General features: G+C 36.6%; 1 protein-coding gene across 4 annotated transcripts in view; it reads right to left on the bottom strand.

Annotated features, from left to right (window-relative positions):
* The window catches only part of KCNT2 (potassium sodium-activated channel subfamily T member 2), a 429,544-nt gene that overhangs the window by 88,576 nt on the left and 313,023 nt on the right, over positions 1 to 27,945 (bottom strand). For 2 of the 4 annotated variants that reach the window (XM_043924233.1, XM_043924234.1), the window contains exons 17-21: positions 22,410 to 22,623; positions 20,033 to 20,138; positions 13,218 to 13,390; positions 4,482 to 4,553; positions 487 to 621 (exon numbers count right to left, since the gene is read on the bottom strand). In XM_043924233.1, the coding sequence (XP_043780168.1) occupies positions 487 to 621; positions 4,482 to 4,553; positions 13,218 to 13,390; positions 20,033 to 20,138; positions 22,410 to 22,623 (700 nt within the window). The remainder of the gene's footprint in view (positions 1 to 486; positions 622 to 4,481; positions 4,554 to 13,217; positions 13,391 to 20,032; positions 20,139 to 22,409; positions 22,624 to 27,945) is intronic. The other 2 variants (XM_043924236.1, XM_043924235.1) reach the window with 1 other exon arrangement.

The raw sequence follows: 27,945 nt of genomic DNA, 5'->3' as shown, positions 1-27,945 counted from the left end.
CAAAGATTACCATAACAGGAATTCCTATCTGGGTGGGCTGAACTAATAAAAGGCGGTAAAACAGTGAGGATAAGCTTATGACTTAGCTCCTGACATGAGTTAATGAGCCTTGCAATCTTTTATTCCTGGTTGCTCAGTATGTAAATGCATACCTTTGGCCTCTGCTAGGCATAAAAGCAAAATTAGAACATGCACAAGAAAAAAATAATCATGACTGCTACTGCACACAATTTTGTTAGAATTTGTTAAACTGTATAAGGAAACAGATGTATTATTCTTTTTATTTTTAAAAGAATTGCTGACCTTGTATTAAAAATTAAATTTCACATAGGACACATTAGGTCCTAAATAATATCTGTTTTATGATCGAATGAATTTACATAACTTCAGTTTGTGCTTCATGCTCATTCCTTAGCGACAGAGTCAGGTATTTCACAGATGGTTAGCAGTAAGTCAGCGGAAGGGGCGGGCTGTCCAGACGTTTACCTGAACAGAGTCTGCACATTGACGATGGTTTTGGCATCCGCCATATAGTCTTCCTCGGCGCTCATGGTGCTTTCTTTGTCCACGACCACCATGTTGGCAGCAAAAGTCACTCCACACCTGAGTAAATCATCTAGGCTTTGATAAAAATCAACAGAGAAAGGTGAACTTTCAATAAATCTCAGTATTAGGATGGTGCTGAAACTCACCTACCCACTCCCCACTGTTATAGGCATAGAGGTTACTGTTATAGGTGGCTTGCACAGAGTGGACACTGAAAGATGTTGTGGGAACTAATACAATATAGTATTCTCCAGAGATATGAAATAAATTGCATTTGGGGGTTCTTTATGCTTCATTAGATCTCAATAATTTCAAAGCATATGCATTAAGGATTTTCTTTAATAATATTTATGAATTTTATAAATAAAGCCTGAAAACACCAATTTTGCAATCAAACAGAATGAAAGCATGTTAGAATTTTGTTTTTACAGTTAGCATATTATTTCAGAAACATGGAGTTTGCATTTTTTTTTTTTAAATCTCTGAGGCACTTCTGGTAAGAATAGAAATGAACATATATTAATTTAGATGGTCAAGCCTAACAAGGAAATATATTTATTAGAGATATTTATTTTTAAATGTCTATTTATCTGTGTGAAACTATGTTTTATAGATTGGTTCTACACAGCCAAAAGCATGTAAAATATATAAATATGATTTGCTTTCAAGCCTACCTTTTAGACACTTTTTGAGCAACTGATTAAATGAATTAAATTTGTTGGTTGCAGGAAACAATTGGTAAACTAAGACACAAGTTCCTATGAGTTACCATAGAGTCAGTCATCTCCCCTATCACTGATAAAAAATTTACCTAGCACTGAATTTAAAAACAATGTTATAGCAAAAGCTGAATCAAGAAAACCCTTTCTCATTACCTCTGCTTCACACAAATTTAAAAAATAGGACTGAATTGGAGAAGGGAGATTATACTTGAGTGAATGCAAGGGTATTCTAGGTTCAGAGTTGACTGAAGACAAATAAGAAGAATTGGGATAACTGATTTCTACATCTTCCAATTTAAAGTAAAAAGCGTAAAACTCAAAGAGCAGCAGCTCCTTTTAGATTTTTAAATGGAACAGTTAATTCTCCTAAAGATTGTCTCAAACTGCATGATCCCTTGAATTAGCCATTTCACATTAGAGGGGATTATTTTCCTGTTACAGGAAGGCAAGAGACAAGATTTCTTACTCTGTTAAATGGTGAGAGAGTATTACCAAAGCTTTGAGTCCAAGATCCCCAGAAATAGTCCAGAAAAAATATTTTGCCTGAATCAGGCACAGTGTTCTATAGCAGGGGTTTTATGACTAAAACTGTGGAAACAGAATGCTATCCCAAATAAATTTCCTATGGTGAGAGGGTCCAGGACCATAATATCTAATCAATATGATGACCAAATTTAAATCTCCAGGAATACTTCACTTGGGTGTTCCTTTTATCTAGGAAATTTATAATTATTCTTACATTTATTAAAATATTTTTTAAATGAAAGGAGAAGGTGAAAAGCAAATATGATCCCTTGGGGACCATAAAAATGATGCTAAATCTTATGACTTCACACCCTATTATTATAGTGTTAATTCACTTTTTCGTATTTCAGCTCTTATGATCTTTATTTCCCCCACTAAACAAATTGTCTATATAGGAAAAGGAAAAGTTAATGTAATAGAAGGTAATCTTGACCAAAAAATGATACACAGAAGTTGTAATAAAATGAATATTTCATTGTCAATAAATCAAGGAAGTTGAGACTTGACAAAAACACTTCACTATGAGAATATTTGTACTAAACGGTTACTACCTAGCCAAACCTGTACATATCAGTTAATTCCATACTCAAAATACTGGCTGTTGTAGTTTACACATAACATTGGCAAATGATTTTAGTAATTATTATTGAATATGAATTTTTTTTTCTTTTTTTTTTTTTTTTTAATTTTTTTATTAGTTGGAGGCTAATTACTTCACAACATTTCAGTGGGTTTTGTCATACATTGACATGAATAAGCCATAGATTTACACTTATTCCCCATCCCGATCCCCCCTCCCATCTCCCTCTCCACCCGATTAATTTAAATTTAAAGAAATTTATAGGACCTATAGATTATTAATACATTAGAGTGGCATTTTTGAGTCACAGAAACTTTATTCTTCATGTTTTCACTTATTTGTATTCATTTAAAATTGTATTTTATTCTTTATCTTTTTAGTAGACTACCAATTTGTTTTTATAATTCTGTGTGTATCAGTTTCTTCCCACTGTCTTATCTACAAAGACATTATTTTTAATTTAGCATGAGTGCTTTACACAGTTTGGCCACCAGATGGCGGCACAAGAAAAAAAGTCAATATAGTTGAAAAAGTTACAGAGAATCTAACTGGCAATGTCTCTCTTTCTACCCTTCTCTAAGACTTCTTTTTTGAGGAGAACCAGAATGTAAAGCTATAAATATAGAGGAATGTTTGCGAAAGCGTTTTAATTCCTTCATAGATTTTGTTTGCTCATTTATGTTTAAGGAAAACTTCAAACATTAGCAGAAGAGAATACTATAGTGAATCTCCTGTACCAATTACCCAAGTTTCAATAATCGGTGACTTGTAGTCAATCCTCTTTCACCTCTGATCCTAGGAATCTGATCCTTTCCATTCTTCTTTTCCTCCCCATTAATACTTTTATAAAGGGAGAATTCATTTTAGTTTACATCAGAAAAGATGGATGAGAGGTTTATTTTGTATCTTTTAAATAAAATATCCTAATGAATTTTAATAGAATACTATTAATATCACATCAAAGAAATATTACTAATGATAAAATATGGGTTGATTTCACTTTCATGGATTCAAATAGTAGTTTTAGTACCTCTATATTTTAATTAGTTGGTTAGTCTTATGACAGCAGAAATGTAAATTATATTAATGTAGTTGTTTAGTTGCTAACTTGTTTCCATATCTTTTGCAACCTCATGGAAAGCAGTCTGCCAGGCTCCTTTGTCCACGGGAATTCTCCAGGCAAGAGTACTGGAGTGGGTTGCCATTTCCTACTCCAGAGGATCTTCTCAACCTAGGCATCAAACCTGCATCTCTTGCATTGGCAGGTGGATTCTTTACCACTGAGCTAGCAGGGAAACCCAGGCATATTCATGTAGAATGGAGGCTAAATGTGTGTTAATCTGTTTGGCCATTAATGTATCCACAGTCAATAAACACTCTCAAAGTTACAAAGCTTTGTTTTTTTAACATCTACAAGACAAAATGTAAACACAGGAGTTCTCAGTGGATAACTTTCAGCATTTTATTTGCAATGCTCTGGCTGATGCTTTTTAGAATGGAAGATTAACATATTTTATAAGCATATTAGTTTTATGATCTCTTAATTTTAGTATCTGTTACAATATCATGTTCAGGCATATAAAGGAATTTGTATTTTAAAGTTGAAGGATCACACACATTTGACCTTTAATTAACAAATTATTAGAAATTTCAGACTTTAATATGTTCTAAGAATGAACTAAGGAAATGCCCCAGTTAATAAATTCGACTTAAAAATGAGCATTTCCAAATTATTCTGAAGTTTTCCCAAAGTAATGGTCCTGATACCAATGCAGGACAACGGTGAAGGTCTAGGTTTTCTCTGTCACAACGTCAACAGTTACGAATCTTACTGCTGTAGATGGCACAACAGTGAAGTGGTTCTGGAAATGGAACAAGATTGACATGCAACGAGATTTGTTTAATTCAACAACAGATCACTGCTTAGGAAGTCTGAATGCAAGACGTAAGACACGAGAACATAAGCTCCACATGCAAGCTCCACATAAGCTCCACACGTCACGTTCACGACACTGAAATGGCGAGTTGCAGTCGACATGCAGCACCGGGCACAGAGCGTGACACGCGCAGACCACACTGGTGAGGGTGCCAAGGGTGTCGTCACCTACTTGTCAATAGAGCCCACCATGTAGTAAACCATTGGAAACCAACAGATGGCATCCAGAAAGTGCATGTCTGGCCTAAGCAGCACATGGGTTACAAAATGAAACACAGTGTCACAACAGCGGCAGGCTTCCAGGGAAGGAAGTAAGCTGACTCAGTTCTCATTTCCAATACTAAACGCCCTTGACGGGATTAATCTTAAGTGACTTTTCTCTTAACATTAATTTTAAAATGGCATTTTTACTTGTTACGAATAATACAATGCACTCAGTAATTTAAAAAAAAAAAACAGTCACATTTCTGCTTCCTAAATCAGAAACATTATGGCAATATTCTACAAAAACACCAAATTGATACTGTTAGTTTATGACTAAAAAGTCTTTTCAATGAGTTTGAAATTATTCATCCTGACAAAGTCTTATAAAATGGGAAACTAGTGATTTTTTTGATGATATAAAATATAAGAAACTAAATTAGTGTGTCTATCTAATTTTCTCTAAGAGATATACAGAATCACAACATGTCCCTTAATATATCAACATGTGAATAAAAAATATAGTATATGTACCCATGCAATGTATATATGTGTCTGTGTGTGTATATATATATATATATATATGTAATACAGAATTAAAATTAAAGTATATCACCTTTTACACTTTTCTCAATATACACTGGTTTTTTTTTTCTCAATATACACTGTTGAGCAAATTGTATTACAACTGAAATCTTTACTCTTTATACACATTTGGGGAAAGACTCATAAACTTGGAAGCTTCCTTACAAATTACCTAATCCATTGCATTCATTTCATAAAGTTATCAATTCCTTCATTCATCTATTCACTCAGCATCTCTGAATCCAAAAGCTTTCCATAATAGACATTTTGGTATACTAAGGTGTGTGTGTATATATATATATATATATATATATATATATATATCTTGTTAGCTTGTACTACAAGAAATAGAGTTTTTGGAACACATATGTAAAAGCACAAAATTATAGAATATACTGAAAAATAAGGAATGGGTTGCATTCAGGATACAAAATAGAGGAAATATTTGATTTGGATGTTGAAGGATAAGAAGGAGATGGACCAGGAAAGGGGGAGGAGAGGGGACTTCTAGGCAAAGGGGAGCACAGCCCCAACAGCATCCCAGCCATTAGTCTCTCCTCCCTGATTCATTTCTTCCTGTTGATCAATCTCATCTCTGTTCACTTTAAAGAAAAATAATATTTAGTCCAGTGAATCATAAAAAGAAAACATCTAAAGAATCTCACTGTTGATGACATTCACACCATCATTCCTAAAAAGACTTCCTAGCCATTTTAAGTGGTCCCATATTACCACATATTATAAATGTACAACAATTCATTAAAAAAGAAAAACCTCAATTATTCAGTTTCTAAGTTATTTTCACTTTTATGCTATTAATCCCTGGAGTGACAAGCTATTTCTAACATCTTGCTATTATAAAAATTACTGCTCTGGACTTTTTTTGGTGACTTTTTTCTTAGCATTTGGTTTCATCACTTGCCCCAAAACATGCATAGAAGTTTTCCCATTAGTGAATCACAGGAAACAAATATTTTTAAAGCTCATGGTATAGGTTGGTTTCACAAATAGAATCATATATACTCCCAGTAGCGGTCTTGACTAGTGCCTGCCAATTCTTCTCTTTCGGGGTGCTGCTTCTGACAATTAGAAGGGATGTTCACACTGCTCATTCCAGACCTTCTATGGTTCCTGCCTGCCTTCTGGTTATAGAAGAAGATATTAGGATTTGAGTGACACAGGCTGGGACAGCACTGAGGTTCTGTGGTGCTTTCAAAGATCCTTTTGACTGTGTCATTTTGGTGGTCATTATTTTATCTCTCTTTGCTCTTACATAGTTCCAGTCAGGTAACATGAATAGCTCAATAACTTACATAGCAGAATTATATTCATAATTCCTTGTTATTAATCACGTAGCTATACCCTGTGAAATAACCTCCTAATTTTAAAAATCCAGATCATTTCCATTGTTTACACTTCCTTCTCTGACCATTTGTCCACTGTAACATATCTGTCTTCCAAAGACTTGGAACAATAGTTGATGTCATTAAATACTTCAACTTAATAAAGATACCAAAAAGTTTTCTATGTGATGAGAAGTACTGGGGTCACAAGGAACAAAGTAAGTCTTTATGTTATGCCAACCCTTCTATTAGAGTTAAAACTGAAGATTTGGCCTTTGCATTTTGTTGCTCTGCTGAGTAGAAATCATTCAAAGTACTTAAACATCAAAATTACAGCCTGTTGTTAGGAAACTTGTGAATCTTATAGACATGCCATTCTGCCACAAACATGCATTTATTATATAATGCACAAGCAATCTTTCAAATCTTTAGATATTAGCATCTGTATTATGGTAGCATAGTTCATCCTTAGATGAATCCAGCAATGTTACAAGGCAAGGCAAGTCATCTGAAACCTGGTAAATACATAATTCTGATGAAGTATATCCAATGTAGGGAGTCTAGTATGCCATGTGCATGTGTGATCAGTCACTAAGTCCTGTCTGACTCTGCGACGTTATGGACTGTAGCCTGCTAAGCTCCTCTGTTCATGGGACTTTCCAGACAAGAATACTGGAATGGGTTGCCATTTCCTCCTCCAAGGTATCTTCCCAACCCAGTGATTGAACCCTGATCTCCTCTACCTCCTGCATTACAGGTGGATTCTATATCACTTGAGTCACTGCAAAGTCAATTTGCAAAATTTGACTTGTATAGTAAATAGATCCACCCACTACTTCTACTGATAAAGGTGGCTTAAAAGGACACCTGAAATATAAGGAATATATCAATCATACATTCATATGTACTATGCCGACACATTTAAGTAAATTGACAAAGGTCTTTATGGCACTAAATTAATTACTAAAGAAAAAGTGAGCACATCATTAATCAGTCTTATCTGTAATTCAGTTAATAAAGATGACTATTTATGAGTCCAAATATCTTTACAGAGACTTTCATTACAAAAATTGTGATTATACACAAGTATGAATTAACCAGTTAATGATAAGAAATGAAAAGTTTTATGAAATTTCATGGATTTTCAAGTTGAAGATCATTATTCCCCATTTAACTATTAACTATAATAAACTTGGGGGCTTCCCTGGTGGTTCAGATGGTAAAGAATCTGCCTACAGTTCAGGAGACTTGGGTTCAATTCCTGTGTGAGGAAGATCCCTTGAAGAAGGGAACAGCAACCCATTCCAGTATTCTTGCCTGGAGAATCCCACGGTCAGAGAAACCTGGAGGGCTACAGTCCATTGGGCTGCAAAGAGTTGAACACAGTTGAGCAACTAACACTATTATAAACTCAATTTTTTTATTTCAAATTCAAGAATGTATGAGACAGTTTATTTTGTTAGCATTTCATAATCCCACTTTTAAGCTTATTTCTCCCTTAAAAATGAAGTAGCATTTTAATTTCAACAACTTGAAATAAATTTCCCTTTTTTTGTTGTTGTTAATTGGGTTTTCACAGAAACTTACCCATTAGTTTGAATAGTGACAATGGTACAAGGTAGGAAAACTACATTTCTGGACTGGCTTTCATGAGTCAGATACTATACTAGTGCTCTGTATACATTATTTTATATAATTGCAAAATAAGATAAATTTTCTCATTTTACAAATAAGGAAATTGAGGCTTACAGAAATTTGGTAACATACAGCCTATCAAGAGGGTCAGCTTGGATCTTATTTCAGATCTGTGTGAGTCTAAGGCTTGAATGTTTTTAATAAGGACCCTGATACATCATACGGTTTACCACTACTTTTGAAATAAGCTGAACTGAAGCTTACTTGTAACTATATGTGCAAAGAAGACTGATTTAGTAAAGGGATAGTTTAAACGAGATGTTGTAAAAGCTAAGAAGATGAGCCTGAATCTTGTATTTTAAATCAGCGTAGCTTTGGGTAATATATTCCAAAGTTTTTTTGACTCACTTTTCCATCTCTCATATGAAATGGTATCATCAGATGACTAGATGACCTTTAAGGTTGAAGTGGCAATCAAAATGTTTAAAATCAGTATGGTGCCACAACAGAATAGAACAGATGGCCAACCAATCAGAACTGAGACCAGTTTTGATGAACCAGTATCCAGTGCAAGATTAGCATATGAAATGCAGAAGGCGTTTTACTTGGAAACATTATGAACACTTACTTTGACATATTATGTATATGAATATCATGAATTTAATTTACATTTTAAATCCCACATTTGTGGCATCTGTTTTTTCACATTGAATTAACTGGTTTTTCCACTAAATCTCCTAAGTAGCCATGCATTGACATTATTTTTAACAATGCTCACGTTCATTTAAAATAAAGTCAAATCCCACTAAACTAACTAGTAATTGTAGAAGTGTGTGTAATTATTAGTGTGTAAATTCTTATAACCCAGAAATATTTTAAAGAATAAAGCATCATATTTCTTTATAATACTGTAGGATAGATTGAAAAATACTAGCCACAGCAGAGAAAAAAGTTCTTTAAAACAGTTTCAGTGTTTTTTAAAAAAAAGAGGATTGCATAAAACTTCCTGGAACATTATTTACTGGTGTTCATCCTTGTTTCCTCATTCTCAATCAAAGTAACAGAGAACAACAAATAAAATTGTTTGACACCACTTTTGGGAAATACACAGGATGCTAGTCAATTTTATAGACAGCACTTTTATCCCAACTCTTTGAAGAAAAGTCAAACCCACTAAAATTATTTAACAAAAGTCATGTGAATAGTTGGATTTCAAACTGTAGGTCCTTAGGAAAGCAAACAAAAATACTTAAGTGCAAAATAACCTCAAGTTAAAATATTCTTGTTTGACAATTGATAAACAATGTATTTTTGCATATGTCAAAAACCCTGTAACTAAAGTAAGATCACACAGATGAAAGAACAATGATCTATGAACTGCAGAGAAGGTTCTAATCCTAGAATCGACCTTGGAAAAAGTCACATAACTTCTTTGGCCTGTTCCTCCTTCCTATGAAATAGGAGACAGTGGTGCAATCAAGTCGCACAGACCAATTTGTTTAAATGCTATTGTAATTTGTAAGCTTTGAGATCTTAAGCTGCTTGGTACATCTTTCTGAGGATAAATCATGCTACATGACATGGATATATTTTTTATAGAAAAAAACATGAAATAAAGGCTAAGTACCTACTGGGATGACCACCATGTAGTAAATGCTCAGCAATTATGACTATAATGAACAAAGGTAGTGATAAAGATTATTAATTTTATTAAATGATCACTATGGTCTTATTTAGGTAAAATAATCTCTGATAAAAGCTACATGTATACTTATATTGAATTACTGACCAGTTTTGCAGTAACTAAGGGAAACAGAATTTTCAGATTTTTTTGATTGATGATTGATCAGATTCAGGAATTAAGACTGTGGACACAGCCGCTTGATTTTATAATTCTATTATACAATCAATCAATAATGTAGTAATTGGGCATTTTGGTAACTTGTTAATTCAAAACCAAACAGAAAGGAAATGATTTAGTCATGGCAATTCCGAAGTCTACGCAAGATATACAGGTTAAGAAATCCTAACTCCTGCCACCTGCTCACTGGGAAAAGATGGGATTAGTGATTCTGAAATAAGATGGTTTAGGGAAACTAGGTATGGAAAAGGACAAAAGTAAACTCCATTCCCAAATTTGGTGAGATTGACTCTTTTGCAAAGTACAATACTGTGATTTATAAGGAATGTGTACTTGGCATTCACATTCAGATTCCTCACATATCTTTGGTCTTCACCACATTTTCTAGCTCGCAACTCCCAAAACCCTTGGAATTTCCTGAGTGATAAGAGTCATGGTAGCATCTCCTATTAATAATATTTGGTCGCTTACCCTCCTGAAATCACTTCAGAGACATGAAGGTGAAATGGGTGTCTTGTTCTTCATAACAAGCCTCTTTCCAGGACAGCTGGGTTTACGTTAATGAAGTGACATTTGGAATGTAGCTAAGGACGGAGGCTGTTTGCCAGAGAAGCCAGCCTGAATAGAGTGTGGGTACTTCAGTCCCACCTCCTGACTTTTGGGGAAGGGATAGGGGCAAGAGATTGAGTTTAATTGCCAGTGACCAATGATTTAGTCAATTGTGCCTACGTAATGAATCTTCCACTAAAAACCCAAAAAGACACAGTTCAAAGAACTTCCAGGCTGGTGAACAGGTAGAGATTTGGTGACAGTGATGCTCTTTCCCCATACCTTGCCCTGTGCATCTCTTCCACCCAGTTTTTCCTAGTTATATGCCTTTATAATAAGCTGGCAATGCAGTCAGTAAAATGTTTATCTGAATTCTGTGAGCTGCTCTAACCAAATAACTTGACCTTGAGTAGGTGTTGGTGGAAACCTCTGAGTTACAGCCAGTCGGTCAGAAGTACAGGTAACAACCTGGACTTGCAACTGGCATCAAAGTTCATGGACAGAGTCACTGAAACTTCCAGTCTATCGTTGTTCAGTCGCTGAGTTGTGTCCCACTATTTGTGATCCCATGGACTGCAGCACTCCAGGCTCCCCTGTCCTTCATTATCTCCCAGAGTTTGTTCACTCATGCCCATTGAGTTGGTGATGTTATCCAATCATCTCATCCTCTGCCACCCCTTTCTCCTCCTGCCCCCAATCTTTCCCAGCATCAGGGTCTTTTTCAGCCTACAGCTGATCAGTTATAAGGTGATAACCTGGCTCCTGATTGACTTCTGGAATGGGGGTGGGGAAATTTTGTAGAACTGAAACTTCAACCTGGGAAGCTAATGCTACTTCTTTTCTATTTCTGGGTAGACAGTGTCAGAAGTGAGTTGAATTCCCTCAGAACTGAGCTGGAGTCCTGAGAACTGCTTGTTGGAGGTGTGGAAAAACTTTCTTTCTCTCTCTCTCTCACACACACACACACACACATTGAAATTGGGTCCCAGAACCCAATTAGGAGTTTTATACATCAGGACCAGGAATTATACCTTGAAATAATATAAAGAAGGTGAAAGAATAACTTTTACCCATAGCTTTACACAGGGATGCTGTAGGCACAGTTCTACTCCTTCTTCTCCTTTTTTTTTTTTTCAAGCCTCTTCCGCTCTGCTTCTCTATATTCTGAGGCCTGAGTTGACCCAATTTAATCCAATCCATAGGACATGGGAACTCATGGTCTAAGTCACGCATGAGTTGCACAAGCATGTATGCTTAGTCATATCTAACTCTTTGTGACCTTATGGACTGTAGCCTTGCAGGCTCCTCTGTCCATGGGATTCTCCTAGCAAGAATACTGGAGTGGGTTGCCATTTCCTCCTCCAGCGGATCTTCCCCACCCACCAGATTGTTTACTACTGAGACACCTGCTCTAAGTCAATCAGCTTGTAAATACCCCTGCATTTTTAAGGGAGTGGACACACCACCCTATAGGCAAAAAGAGCCAGCATCTGACACTTCTGAGTTCACATAGTGGATGAGCATCTCCTGTGTGTCAGATCCTCTGCTTCCAGAGATGCTCCATAATCAGGGGTATAGCCCAAGGCCTTGGAGGTGCTCGCGCACCATGCTCTATCACCCTAGCCACCCAATAACCACTCTTATCCTGCTAGGATTTGCTTTATTAAACCTTTATTTCATCTGACATTGGGCCTAAATTTTTGTTTTCCTACATCTGCCCTAAATTTATGTCACCTTTCCCTGGATGCCAAAAGCATTGAATCATCATCAGACCTGAAAGTTCTTCAACTGAAACCTCTAGAGGTGTGCTCAAGTTTTAGAGTTGATTATCACTGAGATTCAGATGCTAAAAAGAGATGCAACCATGAGAATCTTGATATTCATATATTCAGAATTCATGAAGTTATATCGGGGAGTTATCTCTGTTTTGAGAAAATTCTTTTCATAAATTTTAAAAGCAGAGACAAGGCAGTGGTTGTTGGCCTCATTTAGCTTATCCCCAAATTTGCATCACTTTAGAAATTAAGAGGAGAATTGGAGGATGTTAAACTATGGTATTGATTTAAGGACCATCTGCTACTAATTTGAGTCAGAGAGAGAAATATCGTAATTTTAGCACACACACAATGGATTTGACCACAGCATTCGGTGATGTATATTTATATCTGTATAAGGATCTTGAAATTTTTAAATAGTCTTGTTTCATAAGAGTATATTAATCAAACATTTTCTAAAGAAAAGAACATGGTAAAGTGTAAACTATTCATGTTATGTTACAGGATATATGTTTTAACAGTGAAAGAATCATAAGAAGCAATGATGTGTTATCATATGACATAAAATGGATCATTAATATGCTTCTCTGATAGTTAATGGTTCTTTACAAAGACAGCAAAATTGTCCACTTTTGGCAGAGATTTTCCAGGCTAGTAGATTAATTTAAGGAAAATAACTGTAATTATTTCAGTGGCATGTTTCCCACTGGTAGAGAGATGACCACTTGCAAAAATAGTCTTAAATAAAAGGCTCAGAGTATTCTTGTTATGTTTTAAGTTGTATATGTGAAAAATAATCACACTCAATGATTGTTTTGTACCACAGCACAAAATATATCTCCCATATATGCCATAATGTTTCTGACTTAAAATATTCTAAATTTAATTCTAAATTAAGTTATTTTTGATAAAATAGTAACAAATTTTTCTCTTGCTTGTGTATTTTAAGACATACTTACGGGTTATCCAATAGCAGTATTACGGGGTTAAGTTCTTTCTTTGGTCTATAATAAGCCCTGAGAGGAACAATAAAATTATACAATCCATTTCCAGCTGTTTCAGCTGCAACTATAATTAGCTTATTTTTGAATCCATAGGCTTTTGCGTCCTCATAGTAGTTATGCTGGCAACTCTAGAGAAGAAAAATTATACACAGAAATACCATTTTTATACTCCACTAAAATCGGGTGAAAAAATTTAGGAGACAAAGAAATGTGAAATTAGTCCATCCTGGTGAATCCTTTGTTTTCTAATCAATTTGAAAATAGCTGCACTTTTCTATGCTTAATTCTCCAGCCTGAAGGTGTACATGGATAAAACCAATGAATTCCAGGTAGGCAGCCTGATATGGGGGAATGAAAAGGCAGTGATATGTGTGTGCACATATTCTGCTGCAGGGTGGAACTTGCCACTAGATGACATCTGGGTACCAGTATTAAAGAATCATCACAATGTACACATATATCAAAGCATCATGCTAAATACCTCAAATATACACAATTTTATTTGTCAATCATAATCCACCAAAGCTGGAAAAATAATCTACCTCTGAGTTTTATTTCCAGAAATAGAGTAACATTATAACTAAGTAACCCTGCAACATTCCAAGAACTGAATACCAAAAGGATATAGATATTGAAAGGAATTTTTTCATTAAAAAACAAACAGAAAAACTGTAATTGTCTAAAAGCATACCTGAGCTGGCAAGATAATGATGTAAATATTCAAAAGTAAAATACTAATACTAACAATAACAAGAACAACATAATAACACATTACCGAAATGTATTTCCTGAGGGTATTTTGCTACTTCCAAGGGAGCTAGAATTTACTGGACTTGACATTATTAAATCAAGATCCTTTTAAATAAAATTATCTGCCTGGAGAACTGCTTTAGTATTCTGGTTTTTTAAACTTTATATCTTTATGTAGGTTTCTTTTTATTTGGGCTGAGATTAGTTGATTCTCTGTGGATTCATTATCAACTCTGGAATATTCTCTGCCTTTATGCCTGAATAAAAACTTGCAAAACATTTTTCGGGAACGAGGTACCTCGAATCAGCAGAATCAATAAGCAACAGAATTAGACTCACAAATATTACAGACTTCCTTGTTACTAGATTCAGAATAGAAAATGAACATGTTTACTATGTTTACAGAAATAAAAGAGAACAAGAGGATATTGGAAATATTTGGGTAGATGTTTAAAAAATTACAAATACTCTAGTCTGGAATTAAAAGGTATCACAACTTAAAACAGAAATTAAAAAAAAAATGATTTAAATCACACATTCTGTTCATCTGAAGGGATCAATTGCATGATTGAGTTGAAGTAATTATTCAGAATACAGGGAGAAGAGAGAAAATAGTATGGAAAAAATTAAGGTGTGTGAGAAGACAGTATGATAATGTCTAATACACATGTAAACAGAATGTCTGACAAAAAGGTGAGAACCACTATTCATGTAAAGATTGACTAAGGCTTTTCTAGAATTAACGAAGCATGCAAATCACTAGGTTCTGAAAACCCAATGAATCCTAATCCAAATAAATAAAGAGAAATCCAGGGTCATACACAGTGTCATACTGCAGGACAATAAAGACAAGAAGACCTTAAAAGCAGCCATAGAGAAAAGAGAACTGTACCTACAAGAAACAGACATTAGAATGATGGCTGACTTCTCACCAGCACTGTGCAGCACAGAAGGCAGTGAATGAAGCCCTAACATGTTGAAAGGAAAAAAAAAAAACAAAACTCAGAACCTGGAATTGGATACCCAGCCAAACTAGTCTCTAGGAAGGAGGACAAAATAAGGACATATCTAGAAAACTGAAATGGGAAGACTTTATCACTGTAGGATTTCATTAGCAGGATTTCTAAAGCTGTCATCATGAAAGTGGGAAGATCAATCCAGAAGGAAGAATTAAGGCATAAGAAAGAACAGAGCACAGGAGATGATAAAGGAGAAGGGCAGTAGGTCCCCACTGGAAGTACCATTGCAGAACTGTGAAGTACAAACAGGATCTGAGGCCACATAAATTTAGGTCCTTTACAAAGAGATCATGGAAGAAGAAGGTGCCAGGTTGGGGCTGAGATTATTGAAGTACTTCATTTTTATGAGATCAAGTGAGGAAACTGAACTACTTTGGGAAATTTAGAAGCAACGTAATTAGCAAGAAAAAATAACACAAGGATAGAACATGGAAATTATTATTGATAAACCTTGTCCAGGAAGGAGCCTATGGATGCTCATGTAAAGCAGACTGAGCAACAAATTCCTTGCTCACAGACTCCATAGATGCAGCAGTGTTGGCTGCCTAACCCCACCCTCAAATCGCAAAGTGGACACTCATTTACAGAGCAGACTACTACCTCCAACCAGATTCAGTTCAGTTCAGTCGCTCAGTTGTGTCCGACTCTTTGTGGCCCCATGTACTGTAGCATGACATACCTTCTGTCCATCACCAACTCCTGGAGTTTACTCAAACTCATGTCCAATGAGCCAGTGATGCCATTTAACCATCTCATCCTCCGTGGACCCTTTCTCCTCTCTCCTTCAATCTTTCCCAGCATCAAGGTCTTTTCAAATGAGTCATCATTTCTTCCCATCAGGTGGCCAAAGTATTGGAGTTTCAGCTTCAGCATCAGTCTTTCCAATGAATATTCAGGACTGATTTCCTTTAGGATGGCCTGGTTGGATCTCCTTGTGGTCCAAGGGACACTCAAGAGTATTCTCCAACAGTTCAAAAGTATCAATTCTTCAGCATTCAGCTTTCTTTATACTCCAACTCTCACATCCATACCTGACTACTGGAAAAACCATAGCTTTGACTAGACGGACTTTTGCTGGCAAAGGAATGTCTCTGCTTTTTAATATGCTGTCTAGGTTGGTCATAACTTTTCTTCCACGGAGCAAGTGTCTTTTAATTTCATGGCTGCAGTCACCATCTGCAGTGGTTTCAGAGCCCCCCAAAATAAAGTCTGCCACTGTTTCCCCATCTATTTGCCATGAAGTGATGAGACTAGATGCCAGATTCATCATTTTCTGAATGCTGTTTTAAGCCAGCTTTTTCACTCTGCTCTTTCACTTTCATCAAGAGGCTCTTCAGTTCTTTCTCACTTTCTGCCATAAGGGTAGTGTCATCTGCATATCTGAAGTTATTGATATTTCTCCTGGCAATCTTGATGCCAGCTTGTGCTTCATCCAGCCCAGCGTTTCTCATGATGTACTCTGCATATAAGTTAAATGAGCACGGTGGCAATATACAGCCTTGATGTACTCCTTTCCCTATTTGGAACCAGTCTGTTGTTCCATGTCCAGTTCTAACTGTTGCTTCCTGACCTGCATACAGGTTTCTCAAGAGGCAGGTCAGGTGGTCTGGTATTCTCATCTCTTTAAGAATTTTCCACAGTTGTGACCCACACACTCAAAGGCTTTGACATAGTCAATAAAGCAGAAGTAGATATTTTTCTGGAACTCCTTTGCTTTACTGATGATCCAGTGGATGTTGGCAATTTGATCTCTGGTTCATCTGCCTTTTGTAAATCCAGCTTGAACATCCGGAAGTTCACGGTTTAAGTATTATTGAAGCCTGGCTTGGAGAATTTTGAGCATTACTTTGTTAGCGTGTGAGATGAGTTCAACTGTGTAATTGTTTGAGCATTCTTTGCCATTGCCTTTCTTTGAGATTGGAATGAAAACCTACCTTTTCCAGTCCTGTGGCCACTGCTGAGTTTTCCACATTTGCTGGCATATTGAGTGCAGCACTTCACAGCATCATCTTTTAGGATTTGAAATAGCTCAACTGGAATTCCATCACCTCCACTAGCTTTGTTTGTAGTGATGCTTTCTAAGGCCCACTTGACTTTGCATTCCAGGATGTCTGACTCTAGGTGAGTGATCATGCCATCGTGATTATCTGGGTCGTGAAGATCTTTTTTGTACAGTTCTTCTGTGTATTCTTGCCACCTCTTCTTAATATCTTCTGCTTCTGTTAGATCCATACCATTTCTGTCCTTTATTGTGCCCATCTTTGCATGAAATATTCCCTTGGTATCTCTAATTTTCTTGAAGAGATCCCTAGTCTTTCCCATTCTATTGTTTTCCTCTATTTCTTTGCACTGATCACTGAGGAAGGCTTTGTATCTCTCCTTGCTGTTCTTCGGAATGCTGCATTCAAATGGGTATATCTTCCTTTTCTCCTTTGCCTTTTGCTTCTCTTTTCACAGCTATTTGTAAGGCCTCCTCAGAAAACTATTTTGCCTTTGTGCAATTCTCTTTCTTTGGGATATTCTTGATCACTGCCTCCAGTACAATGTCACAGACCTCCATCCACTGTTCTTCAGGCAGTCTGTCCATCAGATTTCATCCCTTGAATCTATCTCTCTCTTCCACTGTATAATCACAAAGGATTTGATCTAGTGGTTTTCCCTACTTTCTTCAATTTAACTCTGAATTTGGCATTAAGGAATTATGATCTTATGACTGGGAGTCAGCTCCCAGTCTTGTTTTTGCTCAATGTATAGAGCTTCTCCATGTTTGGCTATAAAGAATATAATCAATCTGATTTCAGTATTGACCATCCAGTGATGTCCATGTGTAGAGTCTTCTCTTGTGTTGTTGGAAAAGTGTGTTTGCTATGACCAGTGTGTTCTCTTGGCAAAACTCTATTAGTCTTTGCCCTGGTTCATTCTGCACTCCAAGGCCAAATTTGCTTGTTACTCAGGTGTTTCTTGACTTCCTACTTTTGCATTCCAGTCCCCCATAATGAAAAGGACATCTTTTTTGGGTGTTAGTTCTAAAAGGTCTTGTAGGTCTTCATAGAACTGTTCAGCTTCTTCAGCATTACTGGTCGGGGCATAGATTACTGTGATATTGAATGGTTTGCCTTGGAAATGGACAGAGATCATTCTGTTGTTTTCGAGATTGCATCCAAGTACTGCATTTCAGACACTTCTGTTGACTATGATGGCTACTCCATTCCTTCTAAGAAATGGCACCAACCAGACTGGTGCCACCTAAAGAATGGATAATCCCAGATGTCATAGACTAATCAACAACAGCTGGAAATTTCTCCTTCTTAGAGACTAATTGTCATCTTTTGGCTCTGAAAGTCTCCATTTCTCCTTCAACAAGACTCACTTCTGAAAGCCTAGCTTTTTCTTGTATCAGGTTCCCTGCTTGGTAGTTTAGTCACTAAGTCATGTTCAACTCTTAGGACCCAATGGACTGTAGCCTGCCAGGCTCCTATGGTCCGTGGCATTCTCCAGGCAAAAATACTCAAGTTGGTTTCCTTCTCCAGGCGATCTTCTTGACCCAAGGAATGAACCTGCATCTCCTGCATTACAGGTGAAGCCTTTATGGAATGAGAGCCAGGGAAGCCCAAAAGGTCAACCTTGCCCAAACAGTGACTTGAACCCTGGACCCTCAGATTAAAAGTATGATGATCTACTGACTGATCTCTCCTGGGCTCCCTGCTTGTGGTAAGTCGCTCAGTCGTGTCTAATTCTTTGCGACCCCATGATCTGCAGCCAGCCAGACTCCTCTGTCCATGGGATTCTCCAGGCAAGAATACTGGAGTGGGTTACCACACCCTTCTCTGGGGATCTTCCCAACCCAGGGATTGAATCCGGGTCTCCTGCATTGCAGGAGGATTTGCTACCATCAAGGGAGCGCTGAATGACTAAACACTCACAGAGAGATGGAAACTGATATTTAATGATAAAGTTATCCCTCCAAACTGTAAAGCCTGTAAGCATAGAGCTGTGATTTTTATACCAGGTAACTCCAAAATTTAGAATCAAAGAAGAAATTCCTGGTTAGAATTAGTGGCATGTTTTAATTTCTGGGAGATGGGGAGTTGCAGAGTGTTCTTTTTATGTGCTTTCTTATTCATTAGGAAAGCAAATCCTTGCACAGGGCATGCCCAATGGCCATGCTGTGAAAGAGATAAAAATGCCCGCTTTCTTACAATGTTTCTGTTTTGGATGATTTCTCCTGAACATCAGCCAGGAACCAAAAACCAGTATAAAATCTTCAGAGAAGGAGTCATTCAACAAGACACTTCCAGTCTAGTTGATAATGAATCTTTGTGAACAACACATGGACTACCTAACTTGCATCACATCAAGCAATTCCACTTTGAGACTTGAGGCAAAAATGCCTAGTAAAGTACACAGAGTGTATTTGGCCAAAATGATCTGAGGAGGACTCTGGTTTGCGGCTCTGGCACCTTTGTTTTCCTTTTAAAAACATGACTGATCAACTCCTCAAGCACATCAGTGGAGGGTAAAGCACTGGGGTAATCATTGCTGCTGCTGCTGCTGCTGCGCCGCATCAGTCAGGTCCGACTCTACGCGACCCCATAGACGGCATCCCACCAGGTTCCCCCGTCCCTGGGATTCTCCAGGCAAGAACACTGGAGTGGGTTGCCATTTCCTTCTCCAATGCATGAAAGTGAAGAGTGAAAGTGAAGTCGCTCAGTAGTGTCCGACTCTTAGCGACCCCATGGACTGCAGCCTACCAGGCTCCTCCGTCCATGGGATTTTCCAGGCAAGAGTACTGGAGTGGGTTTCCATTGTCTTCTCTGGGGGTAATCATTAGCGCAGTTTAAAAAAGTAAAATTCACCACGTTATGTATTACATTTACATTTGAAAGATAATACTCTATAAACATATTTCAGTCAAAAAATTGTACAGAATTATTTAAATACATGCAACTACACGATGCCATCATTTTAGTTTTACAGAAAATAACAGCCCCAAATGCTTACCTTGTCTAGTCTTAAGCAGCAAAATGGTACTTTTTCATGAAGGAGATGACAAAAAGTGGGTGAACTTCCTATGTATGGAGAGTAAGGTGGGTAGCCTTTAGCGTATCTGTAAAACAGTATGAAATACCTAATTACCTTGAATAATGCAGGCAAAGTCTGACAAATCAGTTGTAGTCACATTCCTCACTTCGATAAAGTTAGATGTAGTAATGTTTTGTATTGCAATTATATTTTGATAAAGAAACAATTTGGAACAAGGGTCATGGACCAAAGCTGACTCATCACATGATTTTGTGAACTAGTTTTCATATGTTTAAATGGTTGGCAAAAGTCAAAAGAAGAGTACTATTTCATCTCATGTGAACATTAAATGAAATTTAAATTTCAGTGTCCAAAACTGAAATTCTGTCAGAATATGGCCATGCTCACTCATCTCTTCAGAAACAGAATTGAATAGTTGAAGCAAAGACCATAAAGTCTGAAATATTTACTAACTGGTCCTTTCCAATCTTCAGTTTAAAAGATTTAGATAGATTTTAGAAAATAGCAATGTTAATTTTATAAAAACATATTTAAAGCTAAATTCATTATTATGATTCACCCTATCAATATTCATGAGTCATGATTTTTTATTTTTTTAAGAAAAAAAGAGTAAATGGTTGAGTGAACTATTCCATTAGACCCACACCAAAACCAGAGTTATTGGTGAAATAATGTTTAAATATTGTCAAAGATATTTGGTTTGTTTATTGACTTTATAAGATAGTCACCTGCACATTATGGCTATAAACTTTTCAAAGTGAAGCTATCAAAGTAACAGCATAAATGAAAATTAAGAGGCAAAAGACAATTTAGTGGAGGAAAAGTTCTTTTATCCAATATGAAAGCTCCATTTTGATGAAGAAAATTTATCTTTCAAACCAAGAAATTTCAAACCTAGTTAGAACTGTTTTTCAGACATCATTAGCTAAGAGAGTAAAATGGAGAATATTTTGCAAATTTAGGAGTTGACAGTCTCCTCTATTACTTCAATGTCTTTTTCATTTTTCTAGAAATAAAAAATATTCCACCTCTCAATTTTTCTGAAGTACATGTAAAGAAAAAATTTCTATCACAGCACCGTTTCTAGAAATATACTGGTGGTCAAACTGCTCCTTCTTCCTATCAGATATTTCATAAATCTATTTGAGTATTATTAATTTCTTAGAGAGTGAAATTGTCTTCTGTGGATATGTCTGTTTCTTGTAATAAATATTTGAAATATTTATTTATACAAATAAATACATACATACAAATACATAAATAAATATTTATTTCAAATAAATATTTGAAAGAATATTTGAAAGATTAATAGAAGGATTTTTCTATGTTCCAATTATATTTCAGTATATTTTAGTATATTTCAGTATATTTTAGCTCAATTCAACATTAACTGAACTTCTATGATATGAAAAATATTAGAAGTGCCTGAGTGATGTTACCATTACCACTAGGACTAGTACTACACCTAACAGTAACTGATACTCACTGAATGCTTACTCTGCACAAACCATTGTTCTAAGTATATTCCTCCATTATCTCAAGTAATCTTCACATGAACACTATCTACAGATAAAGCATGGTAGGTCAGATGATTTTAAACAAAGCCACTGGTACACAACCAGTATAAAGTGAAACTGTCAGGGGACACAAATTCCTTTGGACCCCACTCTTAAGGCAGTCGAACACTGTGCTTCCCTTAAGAAATACCAACATAATACATGAATAAGACAAGTAAACAAACTCTACTCTAGGCTAAAATGTGACCAATACCTTAAATATTGATACTATTTATTATGGAATCTTAGTTAAGAGAACTGGACTTCATTTATTCATTCATTCAAAACATTATTGATGTATATTAAATAAAAAAGATTGCTGAATGCTGAGACAGACAAGAGCTTAATGGAAGAAGCTGCATTACATGTTGCTGAATTGATTGAGCTTCAATATGGAAGTAGAAAAACAAACTAAAGGTATAAGTTATGTTATAATTTAATAAAAGCATTATTACTTATTTTTAATAAAAAAATGAAAAATACAAACTGTACCCTTAAAGAAAAAAATGTAAAATGTGATATAGATTTATCATGGAAATACTGATATACAAATTTTTTTTTCTTTAAGGATAAAGGCTAACATAGAGAAAAATGAAGCTGTAAATAGCTGTTGAAGCCAGAAATTCAAGGGCTTAGAATATTTTATCATCAAGAGAGATATTTACTAATAAGAAGAGTGTTTTGGCAGAAGTATGTAGGACTGATTCTGGGATGTCCAGAAGGGAGGGACATTAGTTTTTCACAGCAAGCACAAGTCCCAGTAAACCTTACAAACATACTCCAAGTTCGAGGACATTTCTTCATCTGGTGTAGTTTCATCTTCTGATTGGTCACTTAGAAGCTCACATGTTTGAATTGATGATGTGTCTGCAACCTCTAAAACGGGAGCAATGCTGGGTCTTCTGACTTCTTTACTTCCTTCTGTAGGAAGAGACAGGGTAGGGCCACTTGCAGATCTGCAGCTTGTGTCTTGCAAGTCTATGGCCACAGTACCTGGAACAACGAGAAATGAAAATCCATCAAAGTGTTTGCCACCTATAGGACAGGCAATCATTTAATGATTAAAGTGAGATGAAGCACAGTCAGTATAACCAGGAAATATACTACGTACTGTTTACCCTTTAATCTCAAAAGTGATTTACTTCTTTTTAATTTGAGCATTTTTACCCACAGGGATAAAAAATTCTGTATTTGTGCAAAAGTGTATTTGCTACAACACCTAGTATAGACCTACTATAGGATGAAACATAAGATTTGTGAAATCATGAAACACTTAGACATTTAAATTTTAAAAATTGTTTAAATTTATATTTGTTTTAAACTAATGGAAATTTTTGCTCCATTTCACCTTTATAGATCTCTCATTATACCTTTTCTCCTTATGTTGTTGAGTTCTCTTTCTTTTACTCATTTATAACTACTTTTTAATATTAGAATAATTAATGTTTATTAATATTTATTAAGCCCTTCTCTGTGGCAAGCACAATTCTAGGCACTCAAGATATTCAAGGAATAAGGCAATGTTCCTATGCATATGGATTTGTCTTTAAGATAATCAAATGGACAAAGAAATGGAAAAACTAATTCTCAATAATGCTAAATACTATGCAGAAAATAAAACAGAAATTATGTTACATGATGTAGTATAGGGGGGACAGGAAGCAGGGGAGAGGATGAACTTTTCACCCAGTGATGAGAAGCTATACTCCTAAATCATTACATTTGATTTCGTGACATAAAAAGAAAATCGTGAGCACACAAGTCATGGAAATGCCTTGAGGCAGTAAGAACAGAGAATTTAAATAGCTTAAGGCTTTGAATCCTTGGAATACTCAAGGAACAGTAAATGGAAGAAACAAATTCCTCTGATATTTTTAAGTAACATTTAAAAATTAGTATAAACATCAATTTATGGAAATTGATGGTAAATTTATGGGAAGTGGCTGTCTCTCCCTTTCTGAAGAAAAAAAAATCAATCTAACAGATGACTGCCACCATATTTCACAACCACTGACTTTATTTATGTATTTATGGAAAGCTGGCCATCCTTCTGAAAGCCCTGAGTCTCCATTTTGTTTTATTCTTTGAAGCAGCTATTAAAACGCTCTCCATTTCCTTGAAACTTTTGTCTGATCTTACAACCTTCTTCACTGTAACAGCCTGAGACTTTAAAGGGAGGAAAAAACCTCAGGGGTTTTAGCATCTCTTTCTTTGTAGCATGGACAAAGAAGTCAGCAACTGAATTCTAAAAACCTCCGAGAAATACCTTGATGCTGGGAAAGACCGAGAGCAGGAGGAGAAGGGGGGGACAGAGGACAAGATGGTTGAATGGCATCACCGACTCGATAGACATGAGTTTGAGCAAGCTCCGGAAGTTGGTGATGGACAGGGAAGCCTGGTGTGCTGCAGTCATGGGGCTGCAAAGATCAGACATGACTGAACAACAACAACACAGAAGAAGGGGTTAAAAGTCAATGTTTCTGAATGTGAGAGTTGATAGAACCAAGACTGGGGAGACCATCTGAGTTCTCCATCTGGGTATTCCTCAATATTGAAATAAATGTGGGACTCAAGTTTCAGATGCTAGGACCTCTAAAATACTGTACATGACACTCAGACTCGGGGGAGAGGGAGCCTGGTGTGTCTGCTGTTAATGGGGAAGACTCCTGTGAGGGGCACGACACAATGTGTCTAAAATGACCGTGCCCGAGAAAACAATTTGATGACCACCATATCCGAGCAAAGGTAAAAGTGGTTGGCATCAGAAACTGTACACTCCAGTAACTTTTTAGCACCACAAATAAGGATTAATTTATACTGCAATCCATCTTGGGAGGGAGATGAGGATCCTAGAGAAAATGAGGTTAAATTTTCCATTAATCAGGTGAGTGGATCTGATTAAACATTAAATTTTATAAATTTGATTCATCAAAATAAAACCATATATGATCTGTATCCTAATATTATAAATTAAAATCCACATTTATGACATTTATCCTCTGCAGATGACCACATTGTATAATTCAGAGGGAAAAGTAATCTTTTGAAGTAAGATTATTTTTATCTTTTGAAAGAAAGCTGTCTTTCTATTGAAGAAATCCTTCAATTCCCTATCTTCAACCAAGTAAACAAGAAAGCTTCAGCAAACTTTTCTCCTTTTATTTCTGTTTGGAAGGAAAGAGACACACCCACATTTATGTAAAACTCAACCCTACTCTTGTTTTGAGAATTAAATCCCCACCTTCTTCCCAAGGAGCCATGTTCTCTGCATTTCACCCCCTCCCAAATATATGTGTCTCCACAACACTTCCAACTACCTCCTTATCATCTTCCTGCTCAACACAGGAAACTTGGTGACTTCCTGATAATTCTTCCCACACTGATATTTGGCACCAAGCTGAGTATGGGGGGGATGTGATCATGAGAAAGTCAAAATTTAGCAGGGAAAACACAGTTTTAAAAGCAATTTCAATTACAGAAACAATTTCTTCTTTGAACCGTTCCTTCCCCTAACAAAACCTGGCTCTTCTCTGACATCTCTCCTTGCAATTCTGAAGGTTGCAACACTGAAAGAGTGCCTGTGTTTTAGAAGTGGGGAAATACCCTCAAGGTTCTCACTGCCTCTTTCAGAGCATTTTCCCTTCACCCCTTATGATATCCCAGCTCTGTGTCATTCATCTTCAGAGTCCATTACCCACTGTCTTTCACTGATTTCCTTGTACACCAACCCTGTGTTGTCCTACCTAGTTTTGTTTTTAATGGAAGTAAGTTGACTTACTATATTATATTAGTTTCAGGTGTACAACAGAGTGAGTCAATGTTTTTATAGATTATACCCCATATAAGTTATTATAAAGTATTGACGATATTCCTTGTGCTATACATTATATCCTTTTATCAAGTAGTCTGTACCTCTAAATTCCCTTCACCTATTTTGCCATTCTCCCCACTGCTAACCACTAGTTTCTTCTCTGTGAGTCTGTTTTATTATCAGTTCAGTTCAGTTCAGTCGCTCAGTCGTGTCCGACTCTTTGCGACCCCATGGACCGCAGCACGCCAGGCCTCCCTGTCCATCACCAACTCCCGGAGTTTACTCAAACCCATGCCCATCGAGTCAGAGATGTCATTCAATCATCTCATCCTCTGTCATTCCCTTCTCCTCCTGCCCCAATCCTTCCCAGCATCAGGGTCTTTTCAAATGAGTCAGTTCTTCACATCAGGTGACCAAAGTATTGGAGTTTCAGCTTCAGCATCTGTCCTTCCAATGAACACTCAGGACTGATCTCCTTTAGGATGGACTGGTTGGATTTTCTTGTGGTCCAAGGGACTCTCAAGTCTTCTCCAACACCACAGTTCAAAAGCATCACTTCTTCGGCGCTCAGCTTTCTTTGTAGTCCAGCTCTCACATCCATGCATGACCACTGGAAAAACCATAGCCTTGACTAGACAGACCTTTGTTGGCAAAGGAATGCCTCTGTTTTTTATTATGCTGTTTTGTTATACATTCTACTTATTTCTTTCTTTAACTTTTTCTTTTATATTGGAGTACAGTTGACTAACAATGTTGTGTTAGTTTCAAGTGGACAGCAGGTGATTCAGTTATTGCCCTTTTGAATTCTTTTCCTGTTTAGGCCATTACATAGTATGGAGCAAAGTTCCCTGCACCAAACAGTAGGTTATACATTTTAAATATGGCAATGTGTACATGTCAATCCCAAACTCCCTATCTTTCCCCAGCCCGGCCCTCTCCCCAGTAACTATGGTTAGTTCTCTAAGTCTCTGTGAGTCTGTTTCTGTTTTGTAAACAAGGTTATTTGTATCATATTTTTTTTAGATTCCACATATAAGCTATATCATACAATATTTCTCTTTTGTCTGGCTTACTTTACTCAATATGACAACCTTTAGGTCCATCCATGTTGCTGCAAATGGCATTATATCACTGTCTTTTCATGGCTGAGTAATATTCCATTGTATATGTGCCACATCTTTATCTCTTCTTCCACTGATGGCTACTTAGGTTGCTTCTATTTCTTGGCTGTAGTAAACAGTGCTGTAACATCGAGGTGCATGTGTCTTATCAAATCACGTTTTTCTCCAGATGTATGCCCAGGAATGGGGATGCTGGATCTAGTTTTAGTTTCTTAAGGAAACTCCACACTGTTTTCTGTAGTGGCTGTACCAATTTACATTCCCACCAACAGTGTAGGAGGGGTCCCTTCTCTCTACACTCATTTATTGTTTGTGCATTTTTTTGATGATAGACATTTTGATTGGTGTTAGGTAATATCTCATTTTAGTTTTGATTTGTATTTCTCTAAAATTTAGTGATGTTGAACATCTTTTCATGTGGCTCTTGGCCATCTGTAGGTCTTCTTTGGAGAAATGTTTAGGTCTTCCACGCATTTTTGGATTGGGTTGTTTGTTTTGATAATATTAAACCTTATGAGCGGCTTGTAAATTTTGGAGACTAATCTCTAGTTGGTCACATCATTTACAAACATTTTCTCCCATTCTGTGGGTTGCCTTTTCATTTTGTTTATGGCTTCCTTTGCTGCGCAAAAGTTTTTGAGTTTAATTAGGTCTGCCTGCAATGTGGGAGACCTGGATTCGATGCCTGGGTTGGGAAGATCTCTTGGAGAAGGGAAAGGCTATCCACCCCAGTATTCTTGCCTGGAGAATTTCATGGACTGTATAGTCCGTGGGGTCACAGAGTCGGACACAACTGAGTGACTTTCACTTTCAGGTCTCATTTGTTTATGTTTATTTCCATTACTCTTATGCAGCAAAACTTTATGAGAGTTGTCTAGACCTAGTTTCCCTAAGTTATCTTCTGACATTTTATCATAAACCCCTCTGATCTGGCATTCCCCAACTTACCACTTCACTGAAAGAGCTCTTATTGAGATAAAGAGCAATCAGTTTTTTACTAAATTCAATGGCCAGTTTTCAATTATGTTATTTGGCCACTATAGGCATTAGACATGGCTCATCACTCCACCTTCTCCAACCACTGGATTCATTTGGATTCCAGGACAAGACACTCAGCTCATTTCCCTTATCAGTAGCTCCTTCTTTGTTTCCTCTGCTGGTTTCTTCTCATTCCCTTGAGAGTTAATATTGACATGTTGCAGGATTCGGTCCTTTGTCTTCATTCCTTTTCTGCCCACAATCATTTTCTCAATGATCTTGTTCAGTCTCATGACTTTAAACATAATACATAAGCTCAGGAATCCAAAAATAATTTTTTCAGCATACACCTCTCTCCTGAACTCTAGACTCATTTCAGTTTTTTGATTTTTTTTCTAAATGAAG

Source organism: Cervus elaphus, chromosome 14 (assembly GCF_910594005.1).
Source record: "Cervus elaphus chromosome 14, mCerEla1.1, whole genome shotgun sequence".
NCBI classification, from domain to species: Eukaryota; Metazoa; Chordata; class Mammalia; order Artiodactyla; family Cervidae; genus Cervus; species Cervus elaphus.
Note: the sequence above shows the minus strand (reverse complement) of the source record. Positions and strands in the feature narration are given on the sequence as shown.